This window comes from Pelodiscus sinensis, chromosome 16 (assembly GCF_049634645.1).
Source record: "Pelodiscus sinensis isolate JC-2024 chromosome 16, ASM4963464v1, whole genome shotgun sequence".
Taxonomy (NCBI): domain Eukaryota; kingdom Metazoa; phylum Chordata; order Testudines; family Trionychidae; genus Pelodiscus; species Pelodiscus sinensis.
In genome coordinates, this window is record NC_134726.1 from 29,420,084 (window position 1) to 29,446,451 (window position 26,368).

General features: G+C 45.4%; 1 protein-coding gene across 4 annotated transcripts in view; it reads right to left on the reverse strand.

The window, feature by feature from the left end:
* The window catches only part of CARD11 (caspase recruitment domain family member 11), an 81,214-nt gene that overhangs the window by 34,031 nt on the left and 20,815 nt on the right, over positions 1-26,368 (reverse strand). For 2 of the 4 annotated variants that reach the window (XM_075899622.1, XM_075899623.1), the window contains 9 exons: positions 23,946-24,130; positions 8,851-9,063; positions 7,861-7,998; positions 6,539-6,864; positions 5,822-6,001; positions 2,551-2,703; positions 1,962-2,087; positions 1,346-1,540; positions 268-447 (listed from right to left, as the gene is read on the reverse strand). In XM_075899622.1, coding sequence (XP_075755737.1) covers positions 268-447; positions 1,346-1,540; positions 1,962-2,087; positions 2,551-2,703; positions 5,822-6,001; positions 6,539-6,864; positions 7,861-7,998; positions 8,851-9,049 — 1,497 coding nt within the window. In that variant the 5' untranslated portion in view covers positions 9,050-9,063; positions 23,946-24,130. Of the gene's footprint in view, positions 1-267; positions 448-1,345; positions 1,541-1,961; positions 2,088-2,550; positions 2,704-5,821; positions 6,002-6,538; positions 6,865-7,860; positions 7,999-8,850; positions 9,064-23,945; positions 24,131-26,175; positions 26,312-26,368 lie in introns of all 4 variants that reach the window. The other 2 variants (XM_075899624.1, XM_075899621.1) reach the window with 2 other exon arrangements.

Genomic DNA, 26,368 nt, shown 5'->3' on the forward strand with positions numbered 1-26,368 from the left:
CTATAAGTCATTCCACACATGCTAGGTTTTAGGGCATTATACCAATTTTCAAGACACTTTTTCACTACTATTAAGAAGGCAAGAACCATTTTATTGAAGCCACAGTGAGAATATAAACAAGCAGCAAAAGTATGGTGTGCAGAGGGGAGGTGAAAAAGGAAGCAGCAATTGTTGCAAAGTCTAATTGCGTCTCCTTGACAAAGCCTGACTGTATCTCCTCCATAACCCATCTGAACTACACAGTTCAGGCCTTGGATTGGGACTCACCTGGATTCCCTTCAGGTTCATTCTTCTCTTAAGTCGAGACTGATCAAGGAGGAAGAATTTATTGTCATCTGGTGACTCTTCAGAGGTGGAGGAGTCATCTGCTTCCTGACCATTGGCTTTGGGGCTAGGAGCTCCAAAGGTCTGGGAAATAATAGTAACTGGCAGATTCCTTGGTAAACTCTAGAGATAAGGAGAGATGTTAGTGACCTTTTGCTGAAGGCTACTGCCGAAAGCTTTTCTGGTGGCCACCCTCTAGTACATCTGGCAGGACTGCCTGTGGGCCAAGAGAGATCTGCATGTTAAGTTGTTATGGTGTTCAAGTCACATACCCGTAATTCAAGTGGCTTAGCTGCTGACTGTGGACCAAACAGACTGTGGTTCAGGTTTTAAACTAGAGATGGAAACTAAAATTCACAAAAATTTCAGGCCATCTTTAACTTTAGTTCATGGCCCACTATCAGTTTTCCTTTTTGCAAACTTCATTGGAATAAACTCCTCAGAATAAGGGTGCCATTTTGGGAGAGCTGGGGGCAGGAAGCATTCATACTGGGACGCAGCTCACTTTTCTTCCTGTTCCCCTAACTATCAGAGAGCGAGGGGAAAGTACTTGGATTCTGTGATTTACTCCTCTGTCCCCTCCGTTCACCAGCCAGGAGTGAGAAGCATGCACAGAATCCAAGTACTTTCCCCTCGCTCCCTGATAGTCAAGGGAGCAGGAAGAAAAGCAAGCCACGGCTTGGTACGCATGGCTGCTGTTCCCCCTGCTCTCCTGAAATGGTGCCCTTGCCTCAGAATCTTCCTCAGTATGCAAACAACTCACCCTCCGTATTTCCTCTTCTTTCATTTAGTATCAGGGCTCAGCAGAAGTCAACTGCCCGTCTCTGAGAGACAATGCTCTTGGAGTGCTTCTCACAGCATCAAAGTTGAATAGAAGAGAAACTTCCCTCTACTTTTTTTCAGGCTAGAATTGCTGCTTACAGCAGGAATAAAAATAAACCCCCATCCTTCTCTACATCATTGTGTAACTGAGGCAGAGCCATGAAAGGAAGAGAGCACAGCTAATCTTTCCTGGCCCTACCTGGTCATGACAGTTTTCCTTAGAGAGTCGTCGGAGTTTGCACTCCAGGTTAACAATGCAAGCCTCTTTCCGGACTGCCTCGATCCGCAGCTCATCGTTCTTCTCCTCCAGCTCCCGGATCTGCTTCCTGTACTTGTCCTTCTCAATCAGGCACTGTGAGTAATGCGTCTGTGCCTCATCTCGGGAATGGAATGCCTGCAGAGGAAGGCATGGTATAGTCTATGCAACAGGGACTGTCTCTTACTCTTTGTTGGTACAGGTCCTAGCATGAGGTTTGGAATCTCTGTGCACTATCACTAAAATGTTGCCGGGTACAAGCTGAAAACCTTGACACTAAGCAGCCTACTATGTTGCCATTACAAATCAGCACCCAGTGGCAGCGGCCACAGAATCCGGAAGTATTTCCCTCTGCTTGGTCTAGTTGATAACAGCATCATTGCAAATGCCACTATCTAGCAAGTGTTTACTTTTCTTAATGGCAACTTCTATATATAACAAATGCAGTGACACTTTTGGTCCAATTACCCTCAATTCCTAGGGGCGGCTCCCAACAGAAGCAGAAAAAGGAAGATCCAATTTCTCATTGTTATTACCCTGCCCTCTACATGCAATCTACCTGGTCTCGCTCCTTCTCCACCTCCTCAAGCTGTATCATCACAGTGGTCATACGGTGCTTGTACATCTCACAGTCTTTCCCCAGAGTTGAGCACTTTAATTCCAGGTCTTCTTTCTCCTCAAGATACTGCAAATGAAACAGACTAATCAATAGAAGCAGTACATCAAAGTGATGGGGAGGTCCACCCTGTTGCATGGAGGAGATTCCTGTGCACCGCTAATCCCTGCATTTGCTCACATAGAAACATAGGGTTAGAGTGTTGCCCTATGCTGAAAAGGCCGGGCTGTGAGGAAGCTCAGACAGCTGCTGTCCAAGTTTATGCAGATGGGGGTCTTGTTGTAAATTTCCTCACAGCAGGGAATGTCGTCTATGTGAAAATTCATTGGTTTAAAATAATTGGCCTGCCCTGTCCAGATAACCCTTGACAGATTAATGTGAACAGCTCAGGATGAGAAGTAAGGACTGAACTAAATTGCTACTTCACTTCTCCATCAGCTGCCAGCTACAGGTATCACTGGCCATGTCAATCAGAAATCCCTGAAAGACAAGGAGCTTGAATCCCACTCTTTCTGTCCTATCTTTTTCTCACCTTGTCTCTCAGATCCTCCACATGACGGATCTCCTCCTGGAGATTAAAGATCTTGTTAACCAGCTCCTGGCGGTCCTCTAGTGCCTCTTTGCGGTCATGCTCCAAGATATCCAAGATGGCTTTGTCCGAATCTGGCAAGCTACGTTTGCCAGCCTGAGGAGACAAGGTTTAAAGATATAGGACAGGATGAGAAAGAAAGAAACAGAGGATTGAGGAGAAGAAAAGAAATAGACAGACAATAGAAGAAAAAAAGAGGAAATGAGCATGGGATTGCAATGGGAAAGTAGGAGAAGGGAGGGATATTTGTGAATATTCTGAAAGCCGAAGAAAGCACCTCTCACTGTCAGAATGGCTCTAGAGACGGGGTTGTTTTTATTGGATCTGATATGGTACATTTTCAATGCAATGACAATGAGCATCCACTCCTCTGCTATAGGCCCAGCATTCAAAACCTCTCTCTATTATTCAGCCCACACTGAGCACAGAATTTGCCCTTTGCCAAGGAGCATGGCCCAAGAAAACATGCAGAGGAATTTTTAAAACATGCAGACTTTGCATGACTATGCTTAATGAATATTAAACACAGCCTAGAGTCACCAATGTCCCTGTCTAGAACTAATACTTCCTTTTCTACAATGTCCAGAAACTTTTTTCCTCTTTAGGAATTCATTTTAACAAGATCACTGTGGGAGAAATAAATTGCACCCAAAAGTAACCACTTAAACCAGGAATCAAAGTAAAAAACCTTAAGCAAGAAAATGCAAATTTAGTTTTAAAAATACTTGTACTAAGTTGCTGAGTTCATTGACCTTGTGGTTACTGAATAAAAATATTTCTAAAATAAGGAGCGTTTTTGTTATTTTTAGAACATTTTGTTTCCATTTTAAGGTGGATATTTTTTGGTGATTATTTCATTATTTCCTTGTGTGTCATAGTAATTATCATAGCACACGAGTCTTTGGGATTAGATTATATATCAAAGTAATCTTATATATGATACCTTTTAAAGATTTCTTGTAGAAAACTAAGGCCTAGTCTACACTAGGAAATTAGATGAGTAAAACCAGGTCACTCGAAATGTGAAAAATCCACACTCCTGAATGACACAGTTAAACTGACATAATTCCCAGTGTAAACTGTGCTAGGTTGATGGAAGAATTGCAGTGGGAATGTAGGAGAAGGGAGGGATATTTGTGAATATTTTGAAAGCTGAAGAAAGCACCTCTCACTGTCAGAATTGCTCTAGAGGTGGGGTTGTTTCTATTGGAGCTGATATCAAATGATACATTTTGGATGTGGTGACAACGTGCAGCCACCCCGAGAGGTGGAGTGCCCACGTGGTGTAGGCAGTGCCCATGTAGTGAAGCACTACAGTGACGCGGTGATTTACATATAAGCAAGCCCTAAGGTTTTTTAGGCACTCCCAGGGTGTGTCTAGACTACATGCCTCCTTCGACGGAGGCATGTAGATTAGCCAGATCGGAAGAGGGAAATGAAGCCGCGATTAAAATAATCGCGGCTTCATTTAAATTTAAATGGCTGCCCCGATCTGCCGATCAGCTGTTTGTCGGCAGATCGGGAGAGTCTGGACGCGATGCCCCGACAAAGAAGCCTTTCTTCATCGACACAGGTAAACCTGGTTTCACGAGGCTTACCTGTGTCGATGAAGAAAGGCTTCTTTGTCGGGGCATCGCGTCCAGACTCTCCCGATCTGCCGACAAACAGCTGATCGGCAGATCGGGGCAGCCATTTAAATTTAAATGAAGCCGCGATTATTTTAATCGCGGCTTCATTTCCCTCTTCTGATCTGGCTAATCTACATGCCTCCGTCGAAGGAGGCATGTAGTCTAGACACACCCCCAGAGAGGCTACAGATGTGCTCTGGCATAAGCATGTGTTGCGAATCTTTAAATGGTGTCATTCTAAAAAGGAAAGTCTTTGCCTTGCAAGGTGCTAAGCAGCCTCACATTGAGATAGATCTTCAGGTCTGGCCCAAGCCCTGCTTAGAATATCCCCTGAAAGGGGGGCTAAGGTGGCTGTGCCCTCCTTTTGTATCTCCATTTATCCCAAACCTGGAGCTGGTAGAAGCCCCCAGGGCAAGTTAGAGCAGTTTTCTGTAATAACACAAAAGGAGGTCATCTCAGTAGCTTATGACTGGTGGAGCAGAGAAACAGTCTGACTAGGCCTCCTGTCCCCAGCCAGGTTCCTTACCGAGGCTGGGTGATGGCACAGAACTGATCATGCAGAACTTACACCAGGAGAATCTAGGGTAGCTAGCTAAGGTGGTTTTGCATTGGTGAGTAAGGGCAAAACTCCTCCAGAAGGGTATGTCTACCCTGCATTCCTCTTTCAAAAGAGGAATGCAAATGCAGGCGAGCGAAATTGCAAATGAAGCGCGGATTTTAATTTTCCTTTGCAGCCAGCCGCTTTTTCGCAATACCCTGTTCCGAGATAAGAAATGCCATGTAGACACGGTTATTTTGAGAAAACCCCTTCTTTCGAAATAACCCTTACTCCTTATAAAATGAGGTTTAAGGGTTATTTCGAAAGAAGGGTTTTTTCTCGAAATAACCGCATCTACACGGCATTTCTTATCTCGGAATAGGGTATTTCGAAAAAGTGGCCAGCCGCGATTATGCAAATGAAGCGCGGAAAATTCAAATCCACGCTTCTTTGCAATTTCGCTCGCCTGCATTTGCATTTCTCTCTCGAAAGAGGAATGCATTGTAGACATACCCGAAGAGCCAGGATTTGGCTCATTAATTTAAATAGGAATTGAGGGACCTCAGCACCTCATAGCAGACACTCTGTGCCTTGCAAGGCTGTACAAGCTTTTGGCTATTCGTTGTAATTCTGGGGACACATGGGAGCTGACAGACTGTCTGGGCCCCTGGGCAAGGTGGGTTGGGGTTGTGCTCCACACTCATAGAAGAGGTGGGGTCTCAGATGGAAGTGGTGGATCTAGGGGCAGCCAGCCCGCAGCGCCGCCCGGATTGTATTGCACTGAGCTCTCCCTCCCTGCAGCTCTCAGCTCTGCCTAGGCATGCTGCATGGGGTTCCAGCAGTGATTTAAAGGACCCAGGGCTCCAGCTTCCACTGCAGTGGTGGTGGCTAGGAGCCCCAACCCCTTTTAAATTGTCACAACCCAGAGTAGCTGTGCCCTGCCCCCCAGTTGGTGGACATTGGAAGCACAGCTTCCACATTTCCCACCTGCATACTGATTTCAAGGCAGGGAGTAAAAGTATGGGGCATAATGCCTCCTCTGGCTTACCTGGATGATGGACTGTAACTCTTGGATTTTGGTCTTCATCATCTCGTTCTCCCGCTCCAATTCTAGAACTTGTTCTTTCTTGGGTCGGTTTTCAATGTCATTCTTTAGCTTCAGTGACTGGTTCCTCTCCAGTTTACATTCCTCCTCCATCTTATTTAACCGATGCTTCAGCTGGTCAATCTAGGACATCCCAGGAACCAATGAAAAGCAGAAAGAAGCACAGGAAAAAAAGGGTTATCCAAAATACATCAAGCCTCTGGTATACACTTGGCTAAAATCACTGTCATCTCTGGTTGAGAGCACACCAAACATGGATTTCATGCTCGGGGGGGGGGGGGGGGGGGAGAGTTGGATAATTCCTAAAGCTTAAAACAGCTTAATATTGTCCTAGCATGGTATGCAGAACCCCTTGGATTATCCACCATGAAACTTTAGTGCCAGCGTGGGTGACTGTCCCAAATCTCCCAATATATTATTGATACCGAAAAAAATGTGTTTTTCTTCCATCCATCGGCCGGGAAGTGCCACCCATCCCAAGGAATCTTACGCTGTTACCCATCACCTCAGCATACATTTCATGACGCCATGAGCCTTTAACCAGGGTAAGGAAAGCAAGTACAAGTTCTTCTCATCATTGAAAATACCACTGAGCCAACTGCCACTCTCCATCCTCCATCGGCGATTTCTATCCAATCAAATCCAGAGCATCTCTTTTACCTCTAGCTGGAGGTCCCGGCTCCTCATCACAGCCATGTTCTTCTCTTCACTCAGCTGGGCGTATCTCATGGCCAGGTTGTAGTTCTCATCCTTCACCTTGATCAGCTCATCATTGTAATTGTTCCTTTCCTCCTTCATCTTGTTGTATCTCTCCTGGAAGGTCAGCAACTCTATTTTGTTCAATTTCAGCTGCTTCCTCTCATCCTCCAGTTGGCGGGACTTGGCCAAGAGTTCACAGCGCTGTACATCCTTTGTCTTCACCTGCTGCTGTAGCTTAATGATTTCATTCATTAGGAAATGGGTGAGGCCCTCATGTCCTTCCTCCACTGAAAAGAATCAAACAGGCCATCAGCGCCAACATCCACTGCACATTGCTGGAGCTGGTTAGCAGTAACATGGGTTCAGTCAATAACAGGACAGCAGAAGTGAGGATCAAACACACGTGTACACACAGAGTCAAACTCACTAGCACACACATAAATATGATGTCATACATGTATGTACCCCATCATATACAGAGTCACTATGCACAGACACAAGTATCTTCATATTCATGCATGCACATGTTCATACTACATACAGACATATGCAATGCATATCTACACTCATACTCTAATACACAAGCATGTAGACAATCATGGTGAATTCACATATAATACATTCACCATTTTTTGAACTTGGTGCAGCAGGTCCATAGACACCCATTGGGCCAGATTTTGACTTCAGTTACCCTGGTGCAAATCCAGAGTACCTTTGTTTATTTTAACAGAACTACCCCAGACTCACACCAGTGTAACTGAGAATCTGATCCCCAATCTCTTTCCTTGAGCACCTTGTATTGTCAACCGTTCTAAAAAGGCGAGCAGACCGGGTAGCACTCCTATTTGAGATCTTCAGCCTCACTCCAACAATCAGGGGTGTTGCTTCCACCAACAGTTTTATCAACAGTAGGCAGGGGGCCTTACAGACTCACTAGGCCCCAAGGCAAGAAGGGTGTGTGTGTGGCGCCGTGTCCTTGGAAGGGGCGGAGCCTGAGGCAGAAGGGGCGGGACTGGGGGCTAGCCTCCACTAGGCAGCTCTCAGCACACCATGCAGGATTCCAGTGACAATTTAAAGGGCTCCGGGCAGTTGTCCTTTTCCCCTCCCCCTACTCCACTGGCAGGCCTAATGGCAGGCCATACAAGACCAGAGAGCAAGAGAGTGGGAATGAGTTACTACCACTTACAAAGTCCATTTAGACTCCTCATCTGAAAAAGAAAACCAGAGTCTTATCTTGTGTCTTGACAACAACCCTTATTTCCTCCAGGACGAATCCTACTCACCGACAATGGTAGAAAATCTCCGTGTGGGCTCCTTCCCCGTCACCAGTTTGTAGAGTTCAGGATAGTAAAACTCCAGGCTCTCTAAGAAAACTACATAGCCCCTTTGCCCCTTGGTATGAAGGATGTCCAACAGTCGGCCTAGGGACAACCCAAAAATAGTGCATTAAGAGAGGAGACCGGAAAATTGAGAATAGAATAATCAGATACTATAACTCTGAGGCTAACCCTGCTCCAGATTTAACTGTTGCTGGCACATAAATACACTGTAGAAAAGCCAGGGGTGCAGCTGATCTCATGAAGCTATGTTATGCATTCTCCAAGTCTGTATGGGCTGTTACTCTACAGGAATGTGGTATGGGAAGGTAGCAGTTGTATTTGAGCCTTCAAAAGACAGTGTTATTCAATACTGCCCATGTTGCACAGTACGGAAATACCATAACATGTTTCTCAAATCAAAGTGGATTGCTGACCAGCATCAGATATGTGGTTACCAGGCCTGAAAAAGCAGTGGTTGCTGCCTATCATAACTGAAATACACTGGCAAAGATATGTAGGAATGAAAGTTTGGTGAGTGCCATCCTGTACAACACTGGCTTGGCTAGTCACTATTACCAAACAGCTCTTCATTTTCATGAACATCCAATTCTTCCCCAAATATTTAACTGACAGGGAATAGAGAGCCCTTCCTAGATTTTAATCCAATGCTGGGGTCAGGTCAAAGCCAATCCAGGCCATGCAGCACATAAACTGGTGCAGTCTTGGCCAATGTTCCCTCTAATCTTTTCAATCCATGGCCAGATTTTTTCCATTCATGTGCAGAATAATTTTTATGTGCACCAAGGCATATGCGAATGTGCATCTCCAGTAGAAATAAAACTAGCTGTGGGCGCTCTGCTAATCAGCTGGGCAACATCTGGATCTCTCCTGAGCAGCTGCACAAGTGCACAGCTTACAGGGAACACTGGTCTTGGTCGTTCCGGAGAAAATTACCTGCTCGGTTAATTTTGGAGAGCAGCATGTGCGAGTTGAGCACCTCGTCCTCATCTTGCTCATCGATGACTTTACACTGACGCAGATATGGGGTCAACTTGGCTGGATTGATGTACCGGCTCAGCATGTGCCGATTGCACTCTACATTCTCCCACAGGGCTTCCTCCTCATCCTTCAGCATCTCCAGGCAGTCATCCATTTCTGGCTCTGCTCCTTAGCAAGGGAAACAAATCAGCAAATAAATACAATGCACACTGGCTCAGGAGAGTTTCAGCCCTGTTTACCATTCTGAGCTGCCCTGTCACATACCATGAACTTGGCTGCACCTCTCAGGAATGCTGATATTGCCCTATATTAAAACTCTTTGTGCTGAAGTGCAACCTGTCTTCAGCTCATCTGAGAAGTGACAGCTTTAGAGAGGGGTCTAGCTAGACTCCGAACGTTTGCATATTGCTCAGATGATGAGTCTGCAGGCCAGTAAACTCTATAAGGGAGATACTTAAAAAGCAGAGAATTTCTCTTCTGAATAGCTACTATGCCACAGGCTGCATAGAGGAAGAAAGGGGCCTGAATTTGCAGAGCTCAGCTGTTCAAAGACATGTGGTCACCAGCCTATTGTGAGGTATTCACTGGCCCCACTGCCCACACAGGCTTATCTCAGCTTTCCAGATCTGAACACGTGCTCTTCCCTATAGATGTGCAAAGTGCAGCGACATGTGTAAGTGACCGACTGCATCTGAATATCTAAATGCAGACATATGCATGTGCAGTATAGATATCTCCATGGTGTGACTCTCTGTGAATCAGTTGGTGAGCATGAACGTAAGTGACTGTGTGTACAGGTGCTGTCTTGCTGTGTGTGAGTGGGTTTAAATGTGTGTGATACCATCCCAGCATGAAAATATTCTTGATTCCTGCAAATGTAGTCACGTAATATTTCAGCTGTTGCTACACGATCATCTGCTATCTTCTTCTTGGTGGCGAGCTTGTCTAAGAAGATTACAGGGCTGGCAACTATGAGTCGAGAAAATATTTATCGAGGTAAGTCAACATGCAGCAAGTAATCTCCCAGGCATCAGGTAGGAACATTAGGGACTCGGAATTTTAAATATTTGTATAATGCATTCCAAGCTTTACAGTCACTTATCCATTCTCACTGGCTGGACTCTGTCTGCAAAATGTTAACAGCAGACTCCTATTATTCTATCATAGCCATGCCTGGGAGATCCAAACCCAGACTACAAACCCACTTGACCAATACATAGGCAGAGATAGTTCCTTCCCTGAGGCACATACAATCTGAACAGACTGGACAGACAAAGGCTGGAGGAAGGGAATCTTTCATGATGCCCATTTCACAGATGAGGAGCTGAGGGCACAGAGAAATTCAGTGACTTGCACAAGAGGCTGTCTGTAAATTACATAACTCAACAGGAGTCATTAATCTGTGTGTTTGTTCCAGCATTACAAGGAGGGGAGGTGGATCTTAAAAAGTCACCAAAACAAATTACATAATTAATGGACAACCCGTAAGGTATCACAGACAAAGTCTGTAGCAAGAACTGAACCCAGCCCTCCCAGCTCCCAGTACGGGCCTTTCAACACAAGGCTTTCCTTCCTACTGATGTGGTGGAGAAAAAAAAACTTATGTGCAGAGTGGAATGCAAATGCAGCTGAGCGAAATTGCAAATGAAGCGCGGATTTGAATTTCCCTGCTTCATTTGCATAATTGCATCTGGGCGATATTTCGAAATACCCTATTTTGAAAAAAGAAACGTGGTTATTTCAAAAGAAAACCCTTCTTTTGAAATTACCCTTACTCCTTCTAAAATGAGGGTTAAGGGTAATTTCGAAAGAAGGGTTTTCTTTAAAAATAACTGTGTCTAGACAGCATTTCTTTTTTCGAACTAGGGTATTTTGAAATAGCGCCCGGACGCGATTATGCAACTGAAGCGTGGGAAATTCAAATCCACGCTTCATTTGCAATTTCACTCAGCAGCATTTGCAATTCTCTCTCAAAAGAGGAATGCAGTGCAGACATACCCTATAATTAATGAAATGCTAGTGAGAGGCTGGAACCTTGGTGCACTGGCGAGGAGGAAACAGAAAAGGTCATGTGAAGTGCAGTGAAAACTAACAAATGCACTGCATTAGTGGCTAAGAGTTTTAAATGAAAAGGAGACTCCCACTTCCTGCACACACTTCCTGCAGGTCTAAAGCACATTATTCCCTGCCTCTACCCTTCCTTCCTCTGACGCCTTTGCAGAGGCTGTTTTAATTTAAAATAAAAAATAATTTAAAATGACAGATTTCACTGTCCTTCAAATATGTAAAAATATGTGCCTCTGATCTGTATCAGCATTCTCTAGCAGCTGATTCCAGCACTTCTTGAATTGACACCTTCAGATACTATTATGTACCATGGAAACACTTTGGCATCCATCACAAATCACAGGTGCAAAGACACAAACTTGGTCTTTCTTGAACTGCAATTTGGCCATAAAGAAATAAGACTAACCACAGCAGTTGAGGAATTGCTCTCCCACTGTTCCTTTCAGTGGCTAGTATACAAGATATTCTTTAGCAGCAGGAGATCTTAATCCAATAATAACTTCCAGCTAATCCTAACTATTTCAAAGGTCTTCATGGATTCAGAAGAATAAAAGAAAGAATCCCTTTTTACAATAAAAGAAGTATTCTCTCTCAGGGACTGGCTGTTTCATGCAAATGCACCTTTGTATGTGTTTGCTATTTTTTGTTCATTTTTGTTATATTTCTTGACTGAACAAATCACCTCACAGTAAAATACTCCTCTCTGGTCTCTCTCAGCTTTCACATTTTCATATGCCAGGGACTACTCTCCACTGATCAAGGGTAAAAAACTCCCAGGTTTCAGAAGCAGGGTTCCAAAAAGCACTTGTCTCCAGGTCAGATCTAAAGCTTCGTTTTCAGACAGATAAAATGCTTGGGGTTTATTATTATTCTAACATCATCCAGTGAACAAATTTAGCTTTGAATCCTGGGATCTTTTCATAGGTGGAAGTCCAAGGGCAGGACAGGCAAGGAACTTCTCTTAGCAGCAACAAGAACAGCAAGGGGAAAATCTTGTGGCTGGAAGAATTATTCTGCAATTCAAGCAAGCATTGCTAAAACACTCTTGTGCAAAAGCTCCCACTGCCAGACTTCTATTCAACACATGCAGCGTTCTCCACGAGGGTAGAGAAGTTAATCACAGCAGCCCCTTAACTGGTTCCATTAACTCGCTTTGAATTCTTGTCACTTCATCAGTCCTGAGATGACCAGAACCAAACCCTGCTCTCTAGAATTCAGTGGAAGCATAGCGTTCAGTTATCGCTGTGGAATGGATCACTTGTTTGCTCCTTTGTGAGATATGAAAAAATACCGGGTGGTGTGCCAATGAAGAGGAAGTTTATTTTGGAAGTGGTGAATTATCTGAGTCCCTTGGACTTCTGCATTTTGTTCACATATGTTCACAGGCTAGTGGTAGTTAAAAAGAAACCACAATACAGAAAATTCTCATGTTAACTACAAGTTAATATAAAAACGGAGAGGGGGATTAGTGTTTAATACTAAATAGATCAAATGAAAGCAAGGGTTTAAATAATATTAATAAAAAAAGAAAAGGACTACACATGAAAGATAAGATTTTAAAGTTGGAACTAGCAAGCTGTGTGCCTATTATCATCAGTAACGCTTTGCGTGTATGTTGAGTCTCATTCTTTTCCTTTGTATGCTTCTTTAGCACACACGGGATATGAATGCCTTCCTACTGTGTATTTGTACAGCACCTAATACAATAAATCATAATAATGACGACAACAGAGAGCTTCTCTCACAAGCCCTCTTTTTGGATAGATGCAGCTTTGCAGTATCTGAGCAACATCCAACAACACAAAACACAAATAAAAGAGAAGGATATAGTGCTGCTATTTCTCCTAAAGGAAAATCAGTGTGTGAAATGTGATAAGGGAATACCTTCTTTTGCTTAAAGAAACAGGAAAAACAGTATTGTTCTTGGTTCTGACATCACTTTTTCCATAGACCTTGGGTAGATCTTTGAAGGCCAGTGGCCTCTAAATTCTGGGTGCTGAATTTTGGGCAACCACAGTCTTGTTTGAGTGGTGCTGAGTACCCACCACTTACACCGATTCCAGCCAGAGTTCTGGGCGTTCTGCACTACTAAAGATCAGCCTCCTTTTATTTAGCTGCATAAATATGAATTTAGATACAGTACCTAACTTTAAACACCACATTTGAAAATTCTGGCCAGAAAGGTGTCTAAATTTGGAACCTAAAATTAGAGCTTTCTTTTTAAAATGTAAACCCGTCTCTTTGGCCTGGTCTACATTAGATCAGGAAGGCTAGCTTAAGGTACACAACTCCAGCTACATAAAATACGTAGCTGGAGTCGGCTTATATTAAGCCAAACCCTGGTGGCATCCACACAATGGGAGGCCGATGGGAGTAAATGCTCTCGTTGACTTCCCTTACTCCTCGCAATCACGAGTACAGATGCCAGCTGGCCCTCGGTGTTTGATTTTTGGGTCTATATTTGACTCGCTAAATCCAACTGCAGAAAATTGACCTCTGGAGCGTCAATCCACTGGTAGGTATATATGTGCCTTTTGTGTCTGAAAATGAGGATAGCAATAAATATCAACATCATAAGGCAAGACTCATTAGTAACGACAAAGCACTGTGAAATCCCCGGATGGTAAGTATTAGGGAAGTAATCATTATTATTACTACTACAGTATTATTCAGATTCTGAAGTCCTCAAAGTATCTCTAGGAGGCTGAGAACATTGCTGGATAATCAGGATTGAAAATAGCTAGGTTTCTGCTTTACATAGTTTGGGTTTACACTGAAACAACTACTGCTATCAGCACTCCCTCACTCTGCCTGTAAGAGAATCAACCAGCTTGTTAAATGCCCCAATGCTACCAAACTGTAGAAAATATAAAATGAGGGACTCATGAAAAATAGAACAGAAAGTGTTAAACAAAATCTTCTATCCACTTCTCTTATTGAGTCAGGCTTCTTGTTACAAATGACTTATAGAGGAAATCCATTACCAGATTTGTGGAAGATCAGTGAGGTAAAGCTGGGTCCTTGTCATAAGGCATGCCCCCATCCCAATCAGGAGAAGGCTAATGAGCTTCTCTGGGCTTAACAGGAACCAAACTGGCACACCTGCAAAGTGTGCTCCAGCTGAAGGAAGCAAGGTTAAAAAAGAAAGCTTGTCACAGGAAGAAGAGGCAACCAGAAGGAAAGCTGCTGTGGTCTCAGAAGTAGTTGATTCTTGCAACAGAGCAGCTGAGAGGGAAACAGCTGAGAAGCCTTTGCTACCTACAGGGACTTGATAGACTCAGGACAACCTGATCACTGCAGGGCAAGGGTTGAAGGTAAATGCTGACTTAGGGTCCATCTATCCCAGACTGCCATATACAAATCAGAACTTTATAAAGGAACTCAAGAAGCTGCATGTCCCCTTATGCAGGACATCCCCTCTGGAAAGGAGCCAGAGAGTTTGGAGTCAAGTCACCAAATGGTGAAAGGACTCTGGAAGTGGAAGACTGAAACTGCCTGAGTGTGACCCAAAAGAGAGGCCCAGCCTACCACAGTCCTCACTGAGGACAGTTAAAGAGGTACACATACATCACTCAATCTCCATCCCACATCAGAAGAGATTCAGTCTGTTATTCAGTTTGCCTTTTGGCCCACAAGGGAACCAACTATGTTTTTTAGTACACAAAAGAGAAGAGACGCAGTGATAATCCAAACCAAACACCTAACCTGTGCTTCAGAATGTTCTGAGGTCTATAAGTGCATGACTGGTGTGGAAAACATGAATAAGGAAAAGTTATTTGCTTGTTCCCATAACATAAGAACAAGGAGTCACCAAATGAAATTAACATGTATCAGGTATAAAACAAACAAAAGGAAGTTTTTCTTCATGCAGTGCATAGTCAACCTGTGGCATTCCTTGCCAGAGGATGTTATGAAGACCAGAACTTCAACAGAGTTAAAAAAAGAACTAGATACATTCATGAAGGTTAGGTCCATCAACAGCTATTAGCCAGGATGGGTAGGAATTCCCTAGCCTTTGTTTGTCAGAGGTTTAGTCCTGAGTGGAGTGCAGGATCAGGTCCAGGATATAACCGTTACAGGACCGCTTGGGAATAGTGACCATAATATAATAACATTCAACATTCCTGTGGTGGGAAGAACACCTCAGCAGTCCAGCACCCTGGCATTCAATTTCAAAAAGGGAAATTACACAAAAATGAGGACGTTAGTTAAACAGAAATTAAAAGGCACAGCGACTAGAGCCAAATCCCTGAAAGCCGCATGGAAACTTTTTAAAGACACCATAATAGAGGCCCAACTTAAATGTATACCCCAAATTAAAAAACATAGCAAGAGACCTAAAAAAGTGTCACCGTGGCTTAACCACCATGTAAAAGAAGCAGTGAGGGACAAAAAGGTATCTTTTAAGAAGTGGAAGTCCAATCCTAGTGAGATAAATAGAAAGGAACATAAACACTATCAAATCAAGTGTAAACATGTAATAAGAAAAGCAAAAAAAGATTTTGAGGAACAGCTAGCCAAAAACTCAAAAAGAAATAACAAAATGTTTTTTAAGTACATTAGAAGCAGGAAGCCTGCTAAAAAACCTGTGGGTCCCCTAGATGATCGAGCTATAAAAGGAGCAATCAAGGATGATAAAGCCATTGCGGAGAAACTAAATGATTTCTTTGCTTCAGTCTTCATGGCTGAGGACGTTGGGGAGATTCCTGAATCTGCGCCGTCCTTTGTGGGTGATGAATCTGAGGAACTGTCCCGGATTGAAGTGTCATTAGAGGAGGTTTTGGAACAAATAGAAAAACTTAATGTTAACAAATCTCCGGGACCGGATGGCATTCATCCAAGGGTTCTAAAAGAACTTAAATGGGAAATTGCTGATCTATTATCTGTGGTTTGTAACCTATCCTTTAAATCGGCTTCCGTACCTAATGACTGGAAGGTAGCCAACGTGACACCAATATTTAAAAAGGGCTCTAGAGGTGATCCTGGCAATTACAGACCAGTAAGTCTAACTTCAATACCGGGCAAATTAGTCGAAACAATAGTAAAGAATAAAATTGTGAAGCATGTAGAAGAACATAATTTGTTGGACAAAAGTCAACATGGTTTCTGTAAAGGGAAATCCTGTCTTACTAATCTATTAGAGTTCTTTGAAGGGGTTTACAAACATGCGGACAAGGGGGATCCAGTAGATATAGTATACTTGGATTTTCAGAAAGCCTTTGACAAGGTCCCTCACCAAAGGCTCTTGTGTAAATTACATGGCCATGGGATAAGAGGGAAGTTCCTTTCTTGGATTGAGAACTGGTTAAAAGACAGGAAACAAAGGGTAGGAATAAATGGTAAATTTTCAGATTGGAGAGGGGTAACTAGTGGTGTACCCCAAGGGTCAGTCCTGGGACCAATCCTTTTCAACTTATTCATAAATGATCTGGAGAAAGGGGTAAGCAGTGAGGTAGTAAAGTTTGCAGATGATACCAAACTGTTTAGGATAGTCAAGACAGAAGCAGACTGTGAGGGACTCCAAGAAGATCTCACCAAACTGAGTGATTGGGCAGCAAAATGGCAAATGAAATTTACCATATATTCCGGCGTACAAGACGACCTCTGAAGTTAAAAAACATCCCCCAAAAATCGGGGGTCGTCTTGTACGCCGGATGCCCCGCCGCCGGAGCCCCTCCGCGGCTTTGAAAGCCTCGGGGGAAGCCGGCGGGGGGGCATCCCAGGCGCGCATGGGCTGCCCCCCCGCCGGAGCCCCTCCGCGGCTTTGAAAGCCTCGGGGGAAGCCGGCGGGGGGGCATCCCAGGCGCGCATGGGCTGCCCGCCCGCCGGAGCCCCTCCGCGGCTTTGAAAGCCTCGGGGGAAGCCGGTGGCGGGGCATCCCAGGCGCGCATGGGCTGCCCCCCCTCTGGAGCCCCTCCGCGCCGCGCGGAGGGCCTCCGGCGGGCGGGCAGCCCATGCGCGCCTGGGATGCCCCGCCGCCGGCTTCCCCCGAGGCTTTCAAAGCCGCGGAGGGGCTCCGGCGGGGGGGCAGCCCATGCGCGCCTGGGATGCCCCCCCACCGGCTTCCCCCGAGGCTTTCAAAGCCGCGGAGGGGCTCCGGCGGGGGGGGCAGCCCATGCGCGCCTGGGATGCCCCCCCGCCGGCTTCCCCCGAGGCTTTCAAAGCCGCGGAGGGGCTCCGGCGGGCGGGCAGCCCATGCGCGCCTGGGATGCCCCGCCGCCGGCTTCCCCCGAGGCTTTCAAAGCCGCGGAGGGGCTCCGGCGGGCGGGCAGCCCATGCGCGCCTGGGATGCCCCGCCGCCGGCTTCCCCCGAGGCTTTCAAAGCCGCGGAGGGGCTCCGGCGGGGGGGCAGCCCATGCGCGCCTGGGATGCCCCCCCGCCGGCTTCCCCCGAGGCTTTCAAAGCCGCGGAGGGGCTCCGGCGGGGGGGCAGCCCATGCGCGCCTGGGATGCCCCCCCGCCGGCTTCCCCCGAGGCTTTCAAAGCCGCGGAGGGGCTCCGGCGGGGGGGGGGGGGGGGAAGCCCAGGCGCTCCTGGCGCTCCTGGCGGCTTTGCTCCCGGTGCCTCTGGTCTGCTGGGGACCATCTCCAGCAGACCACGGACACCGGGAGCAAAGGAGGCGGAGGGGCGCTGGGGTATAAGATGAAACCCTATCTTTTAATTAAAAAGATAGGGGGTCGTCTTATACGCCCAGTCGCCCTATACGCTGGAAAATACGGTAATGTGGATAAGTGTAAAGTAATGCACATTGGGAAAAATAACCCCAAATATACGTACAGTATGATGGGGGCTAATTTGGTGATGACAAATCAGGAAAGAGATCTTGGAGTTATCGTGGACAGTTCTCTGAAAACTTCCACACAGAGTGCAGCGGCGGTCAAAAAGGCAAATAGGATGCTAGGAATTATTAGGAAAGGGATAGAAAATAAGACCCAGAATATCTTACTGCCCCTGTATAAAACTATGGTACGCCCACATCTTGAATACTGTGTACAGATGTGGTCTCCTCACCTCAAAAAAGATATTTTGGCCTTGGAAAGGGCCAACTAAAATGATTAGGGGTTTGGAACGGGTCCCATATGAGGAGAGGTTAAAGCGACTGGGACTTTTCAGTTTAGAAAAGAGGAGACTGAGGGGGAATATGATAGAGGTCTATAAAATCATGAGTGGTGTGGAGAGGGCTGATAAAGAAAAGTTATTTATTAGTTCCCATAATAGAAGAACTAGAGGACACCAAATGAAATTAATGGGTAGCAGGTTTAAAACTAATAAAAGAAAGTTCTTCTTCACACAGCATGTTGTCAACCTGTGGAACTCCTTGCCAGAGGAGGCTGTGAAGGCTAGGACTATAATAGAGTTTAAAGAGAAGCTGAATAAATTCATGGAGGTTAGGTCTATAAAAGGCTATTAGCCAGGGGATAAAATGGTGTCCTTGGCCTCTGTTTGTCAGAGGCTGGAGAGGGATGGCAGGAGACAAATCGCTTGATCATTGTCTTCAGTCCATCCTCTCTGGGGCACCTGGTGCTGGCCACTGTCGGCAGACAGGCTACTGGGCTAGATGGACCTTTGATCTGATCCAGTACGGCCGTTCTTATGTTCTTATGTTGGGAATGAATGACAGGAGAGGGATCACTTGATAATTCCCTGTTTTGTTCACTCCCTCTGGGGCATCTGGCATTGCCACTGTCGGAAGACAGGATACTGGGCTAGATGGACCTTTGGTCTGACCCAGTGTGGCCTTTCTTATGTTCATGTGTTCTTATGTACTAGAAGCAAACCCAACTTGCTTCTGGCAAAAGGAGAGACAGAGAATTCCTCTTCACTCTTCATACATCTTAACACTTCTTCAAGAGATGCAGACTTATAAGAATAAAAAGACAAAATCTACTAAATTGCCCATGGATTCATATTTCTGTCCTAATGAAAGATTAAAATAGTAGAATAAATCTCAGGAGATGAGTCCCTAGTCAGGATCCATGTTTTAAACAGGAGAGAACAACTGGAATGTATCTCAGAAGAGTTCTACTTTCCCAACCAATAATAGAACCACCTAAAACTCCAATCCACTAAAGCTGGAAGAATCACGCATGAATGAAGCAAGGATCAATTATTATTGTTATTGCATTGGGCCCAGGAGTGCTCTAAAAGAGATGACTTGTCAAAGACAGAGTGCTGGCAATTGTGCCGCATGCCAGGATAATCTTTCTTCCTATCTGAACAATCCCCACTCTTGCTTACTTGAAATTGCATGGGGATGCCCATCCTTAGCTTTAATCTGTTTTGTGGAGGGACAAATTGCTCTTTTACTGAGAATGCAGGTTTGACCTATGAGATGTTGCTGTAGAGGTCGTATGCTCTTCTAATCAGTGCAACAATATTGGGTATGTTCCTGCAGTGACCCCAGTCCAGTATAAAATTAAGATCCATGTTTTCTGCAGTGCTCTTTATCCAGTGAGATATCTGACGTCCCAGGCAAACTTATTGTGCATTCCTCAAGTCTGTTAGCATTAGCCCTTCCTTCAGAGTTCTTTTCATGTTCTCACAGGAAGGAAAATGACTAATTTTGTCTGAATAGCACAACCCACAAAAGATTATGATAACCCAGACAGGCAGCATCCAATCAGATTTGTCTGCACAACATATATTACCAATAATAAAAACACAGAAAATGGAAAAACCCTCCTTCACATACAGCACAGTAGCTATGCTTAAGCTTTTTTGCCTCCCTTTCTGTGTGTATTCTCTCTCTTCTATGCAGGTATTTATATCCCACCCACTACCATATCAGGGCACTAGCCATGTGAATAACTGAAAAGCATCTGTGTATGACTTAGAAGTCTACGTTCCATATTGAATGCTGTAAGGCCAGGGCCGTGCTTAAGATTTTTGGTGCCCCACACATCCTGAGCATCTGCACCCTCGGGGCAGGGCGGGGAGCCACTCCATGGGACAGGGCTATGCTCAGGGCTGTAGGGGCAGGCACTGTGGGGGTGGCTGGATGATGGTAGGAAGGTTAGTGGGGGAGCAGGCAGACTAAGTAACACAGCCTGCTGGAGCTGCAGGCCAGGAGCTGGAGCAGGCAGAAGGGGGTGCGGCACAGCCGGCTACAGCTGTGGGCTGACAGGTTGAGCTGTGGGGGAGCGGAGGATTGGAGTGGGGAGACCAGGAGCTGGGGGATTGGGTCTAATGGGGGAGGGAGGCAGCAGGGGCCTGGAGAATTGGGGCCGATATTGCTGGGGGATTGGAGCTGATGGGGCCAGGAGACAGAGCAGGGGTTGGGGGACTGTGAAGGACTGGGTCCGACGGGGCTGGGAGGAGGAGCAGGGGGCCAGAGGTTGAGGCCGCTGTTGCCAGAACTGCCCACAGCCTGAGGTGGCCGTAGGTATACGCGGCATAGGGCATTACTAAATTTGGAGCAACACTAGTGCCCCATATTTAGTGGTGCCCTAAGCAGAAGTGTACGCTGCAAATGCCTAAGGACAGCCTGTGTAAGGCTATGTCTGCACTTACAATGCTACACCGGCAGAGCTGCAGCTGTGGCACTGCAGTACTTTAGGGTACACACTCACTATAGAGATAAGAGGGGTTTTCCATCACTGTAGTTAATCCATCTCCAGAGGCACAGTAGCTAGGCTGACAGAAGAATTCTTTCATTGACCAAGTATAATCTACCACAGGATTAGATCTATGAAATTTTATAGACTGGTAGGGTATGACTGGGCTCTTGCAGGGGAGGTGGTGTGAGTGTCTGGGCTGTGGGGGGAATGGCTGGGCTTTGAGGGGAGAGACTGTGAGGGTACGTCTAGACTACAGGCTTTTGTCGACAGAAGTTTTGTCGACAGATACTGTCGACAAAACTTCTGTCAACAAAGAGCGTCTACACTACATTCAGTTCTGTCGACAAAGCAAGCTGCTTTGTCGACATGGTAGTGTAGACGCAAAGGACAGTTTACACGCAATAACACCTTCTGTCGACAGAAGGCGTTATGCCTCGTAAAATGAGGTTTACCAGCATCGACAAAACTGCTGAGTTCTGTCAACGTTATGTCGACAGAACTCAGCGGTAGTGTAGACGCAGGTATAGTTTTGTCGACAAAAGTCCACTTTTGTCGACAAAACTCTGTAGTCTAGACACACCCTGAGTGTCTGGGCTGGGGGGCATGGCTAGGATCTGGGGTGTAAGGAGCAGAGAAACAGGAACTAGGTTGTTGTAGGAGTTTCTTTAACTCTCTACTTCTGGGGTAATTTGTATGTGTCTGTATTATTACATACATACGTCCTGACTGGTATTCTGAAAGAAATTACCAAAATGACTGAAACCGCTGTGATTATATAGTGTTATTTTGACAAATAAATTTTGAAGAATTTTTAAATCTTGTCTGCAGAATTTTAACTTTTTGATACAGAATTCCCCCACTAGTAAAGTGTCTGAAGACATACAGCTGAATTTTCAGATGTGGGCACCTTAACAGGGCATCTTAGGTGCATATATAGGTGCTCTATACACATGCATTATGTGCCAGTCTGACATCCAAATGTAGGATTTCAGTGCTGTTTATTGTTTAAATTGTGCCTCCAGTGACAGCACTCCTATAACTGAAGGAAGGGAAACAGGAGGAAAGAGAGATGGAAAAAGAGGGAGAACAGGAGAAAGACAGAAAAGAGAAACAGTGATAAGGAAAGATGGAAGGAAAGATGAAGGAGGAGGAAAGGTGAGAGGAGAATATAGAGAGACAAAGAGGAGACACAAGAGAGATAGGAGTGAAAATAAGAAGGGTTAATAAAAATGGGGAAATACGTGAGGGGCAAGATTCAAGCAAATGGGGAGATAGAGAGTGTAAGACTGGGAGGCCCCGAGACAGATCTTGGGAAGCTAAAGATTGGTGTCAGTTCAGAGCATGCAAATCAAGCTAATGGCACAATAATTTTAATAATTTACCACAGGAATTTTGTGCATGCATTTAAAAGGGTTTGAAAAGCAGCAACATGAAAGGTTGACACTTAGTAAGTACTTTAATTTACACATCCTCCATGCGACTGTGCATGATGATGAGGACAATGACAATGATGGTGATATTGTAATACAAACATGTTTAAAGCCTGGATTTTTTTTGTTTGAATGCCGCATTTAGCTGCTGACACAGTCTCTTTTTACTTGTGCCTGTGAAAAGCAGAGGTATAAAAAGAAGCTGCTGTCCTTAGGTGGTACATGGCTTATGAGATAGTTGATCTAGGGAATGTTTTTGAGATTATGCAGAAACCATTGTCAGGCTTCAGGCTGATTTTTAGGGTGTGGAATAGTTTGTTTTTTTATAGCTGGGATCTGGATTCCAACAAGGCTAAAAGGAGGAAGAACTGAAGGTTAGCTGCAGGAAGGTCAATTTGCCAGCCTTCTAACTCATAGAATCATAGAATACTAGAACTGGAAGGGACCTCAAGGAGCCATCAAGTCCAATCCCCTGCCCTCATGGCAGGACCAAGCACCTTCTAGACCATCCCTGACAGATGTCTATCTAACCTGCTCTTAAATATCTCCAGTGATGGAGATTCTACAATTTATTCTAGTGCAATTTATTCTAGGCAATTTATTCCAGTGTTTAACCACCCTGACAGTTAGGAAGTTTTTCTTAATGTCCAACCTAAACCTCCCTTGCTGAAGTTTAAGCCCATTGCTTCTAGTCCTATACTCAGAGGTTAAGGAGAATATATTTTCTCCCTCCTGCTTGTGACACCCTTTTAGGTACTTGAAAACTGGTATCATTGTCCCCTCTCAGTCTTTTCTTTTCAAAACTAAACCACCCCAATTAGTTCAGTGTTTTAGACTGGGAGTTGTGCAGCACCTCTGTTGTCCATTGTTCTGGGGACCTTACATCCCCCACAGTTCCCAGCCAGTATGGGCTACCGGGGACACCCTGCAGCTTCAGGAGATCTGGATTCAAAATTCATTTTGGCCACCTGTGCAAATGAAGCTGGTGATCTTATCTTAGGTCTTATTGTTAAGGCTAAGAGTTTGCTACACATATTTTTAGTAAAAGTCACAGACAGGTCACAGGCAATAAAGAAAATCCACAGAAGTCTGTGAGCTATCTGTGACTTTTACTAAAGTACCCACAATTCCCAGTCACTGTGGGGGTGGGCAGAGATGCCCTGGAGCTCTCTCCACTGACGTGTGAAGCGGGCCCCCCAGAAGTTCCCAGCTGCCGGGAGGTTTACGGGTACCCTATAGCTTTGGGCCATCATGGGCAGCAGGGCCTTTGGGAACTCTGAAACACCCTGGGCGGTCCTGGCTCAGAGCTGTAGGGTCCCCATATTACCCATGTCTCTTAGCTCAGGGCACCCTTGCTACCTGTGGGGACTTCCAGCTCTAGGGCACCTACGAGCAGTGGCTGGGAGGGAGCTCCCAGAGGCCCATGGCATCCAGGAGCTGCAGGACAATGCCATTGTCCATGGCAGCAGGGAACTTCTGGAGGACCATGGTGCCAGAGAGCTCCAGGGCACCCCTGATCCCCACCATGTCTCAGAGTCATGCAGCACCACTGCTGCCCACCACCCCTGGAAACTTGGAGCTCCCTGCAGTTCTCAGCCACCATGGGCTAATGGGGCGGGGCCTGCAGTTTGCAGGAACCGTGGGTTCAAATCATGGAGGTCTCTAGAAGTTGCGAATTCCGTTATTTACATGTCAAAATTGTAGCCCTATTTGTATATATCTGCATGTATGTCCACCTACATGATAAATCTAGCACATAAATCCTAAACAGTGAGCCTCGGCCCTTTATGAAGTTACATTGACAGCTGTGTGGGAACTGAGGTTGGGATAGAGATTCATTCCCACATCAGCACAAACTCCCACTTCTGCTGCGTACATTATAGTTGGTTATCATCAATGCTATTAATACCTCCCCTTTATCAGTACAAAGAGGTAAATATTAAGAAAGACAGAAATGTGACTACCATATTAAACTACCATCGGCACTATTTACTTACTTTATGGCTTATTGTAAACCCAAATGAACATGTGTCCACAACATTCAAACTTGCAATGTTTCTCTCATCCAGTGAGGTCAATGATATCCTCGTTGGCAGTATTCTGTCATTTCCAAACAAACAATTCAAGCCATTGGATGTCAGTCGGGACCAGATTGTCTCATTTACCAGGAAGTGCCCAAATTCTGCAACAAATGGGAACACACTCATATCACATCCCAATGGGCAAAAAGGTCCAAATTTTCATCCCAGTTATATTCATGTAATTCTGTTGTCTTCATTTTGTCTCAGATAAATTCATCAATAGTACTTTATTTCAAAGATTGTGTGAGATCCAATATTACTACTGTTAGGCATGGACCATCACATTCCGGCTCACAAATAAGAGTACAACAGCGTGGCTAGATAAAAAACAAGAAATATAAAAGATGAACAAGTAACAAGCTGACTGACGGTTTCAGCAGACAGATGGATCTTAGCAGACCTACTACTTCCGATACATAAGACAATACAAGACATAAAACTTCACCATTCAAATAAAATATCACAATACAACAATTCTGGCCTTTCATGGGACTATAACAGCTATTTCAAACTTCTGGGGTATAATGATTCCACACCAAGCTCTCTATATAGGTCCAATCACTTGTATGTTTACTAGGGGTTTATCATTGAATTTGTTGTCCCCAAAACGACTCAGCATCCTATGGCCAATGATTGTTAACATCTGTGTATTACCTGACACTTAGTATTCATTTAACTACTTACTCAAGTTTATACCTCTCTGTAATTATGCCTTTGAAAAGCCAATAGTTGTAATGTAGAGATTTCTCTTTGGTGCACCATCAGTTAAGGGCACATCTTTACTACTTGCTAGATCAACAGGTAATGATCAATCCAGTAGGGGTTGATTTATAAATCGACCTCTAAGCACTTTTCTCCTTATGGCATCCCTTATCCTGCTTCCATAATGGGGGAGCCATCTCTATACCTGGGGCAACTGATGCTGGCTGTGAGGACACTCCCAGGGTGGGGGGGCTGAAACCCATAACCCTGCAGTCCCCAGGCCAATGCCCTATCCACTAGGTCATTCTGGAATGAACCCACTCTGCTTCCTTGGTGTCCCTTATCCTGCTTTCCTCATGGGGGACCAGCTCCATCTCTGGGGCAAATGGGGTTGGTAGTCCAGTTTCACCCAGGTTGGGTGAGGTCCAAACCCATAACCATGCGCCCTATCCACTAGGCCACTCCATAACCCACCCCACCGTGCTCCCATCAGGGTGTCCCTTATCCTGCATTCCAAATGGGGGAGTCAGCTTCATCCCTCGGGCAACTGTTCCGTCAACTCTGGTACTGAAGCAAAATGAGAAGAGTAAAGTCACGCCTTCCTGGAAGATGGATGCTGCGGCCGTTGGTCTTACGGAGTTCTATTTAGCTGGTCTAGTTAATAACTGCTAAATTGAACACTGAGGATGCCTCCATCAGCACCAGAACTCCTACTCCTCTCAAGGAGTAAGGGAAGTTGATGGGAACATTTCTCCCATCGACCTCCCTCTACAGGAACGGTGCCAAAGTTCAGTTTAAGGTACGTCGACTCCAACTACATTTTTTACATAGCTGGAATTGCGTACCTTCAACCGATCTTCCCCCGAACTGTGGACCTGGCCATGGAGTCGACAGGAGAGCACCAGCTGTTGATTTACTGCTGCAAAGATACTGTGATAAGCAGACATAAGTATGTCGACTTAGCTTCATTATTCACGTAGCTGACATTGCGTAACTTAGATCAATGGCCCACAGTAATATAGACAAAGTCTAGTTTACAAGTCCACCTTTCTTTCTTAAATCTGCCTGATAAATGAAGTAAGTGTTATCCATAATACCGGCATCAGATGTCTTTCCTGGCCAGAATCAAGGGGCTAAATGATGGGGTATGCTGTGGCACTCAGGGGCGGCCTGTGACTATAGGCCAACTCGGCCGTTACCTAGGGCGCTGCCTTCAACGGGGTGCCTGATGATGACATCACGGGGCGCCCGGGGCGCCCGATGATGACGTCACTCCATTGACAGCTGTGCAGGCAGGGGCGTCGATTGCGCGTTCCGTCTGGGGCGCCAGCTGCCGCAGCCCGCCTCAGGCCACTCCCGGTGGCACTACAACTTTGCAGAGGGTGTGCTAGTCTCTGGGGGAAACATACTTATTCAACCAGTGATAAACTCCATTCTCACTCACAAAGCTCCTTGGAAATGGCCCTCGCTTGGCAGTACCAATGTTCTTAAAGCTCCCTTTCCCCCTGGCTTAAAGCTGGAAGTACAGTGCTGCGAGCTGTTCCAAGCCAGTAGAACACATGTAGAAATCTGGATGTAACCTGGCAAGGAAAATTACCCAACAGACAAAATGAAACATTACTGAGGAAGGACAAAGT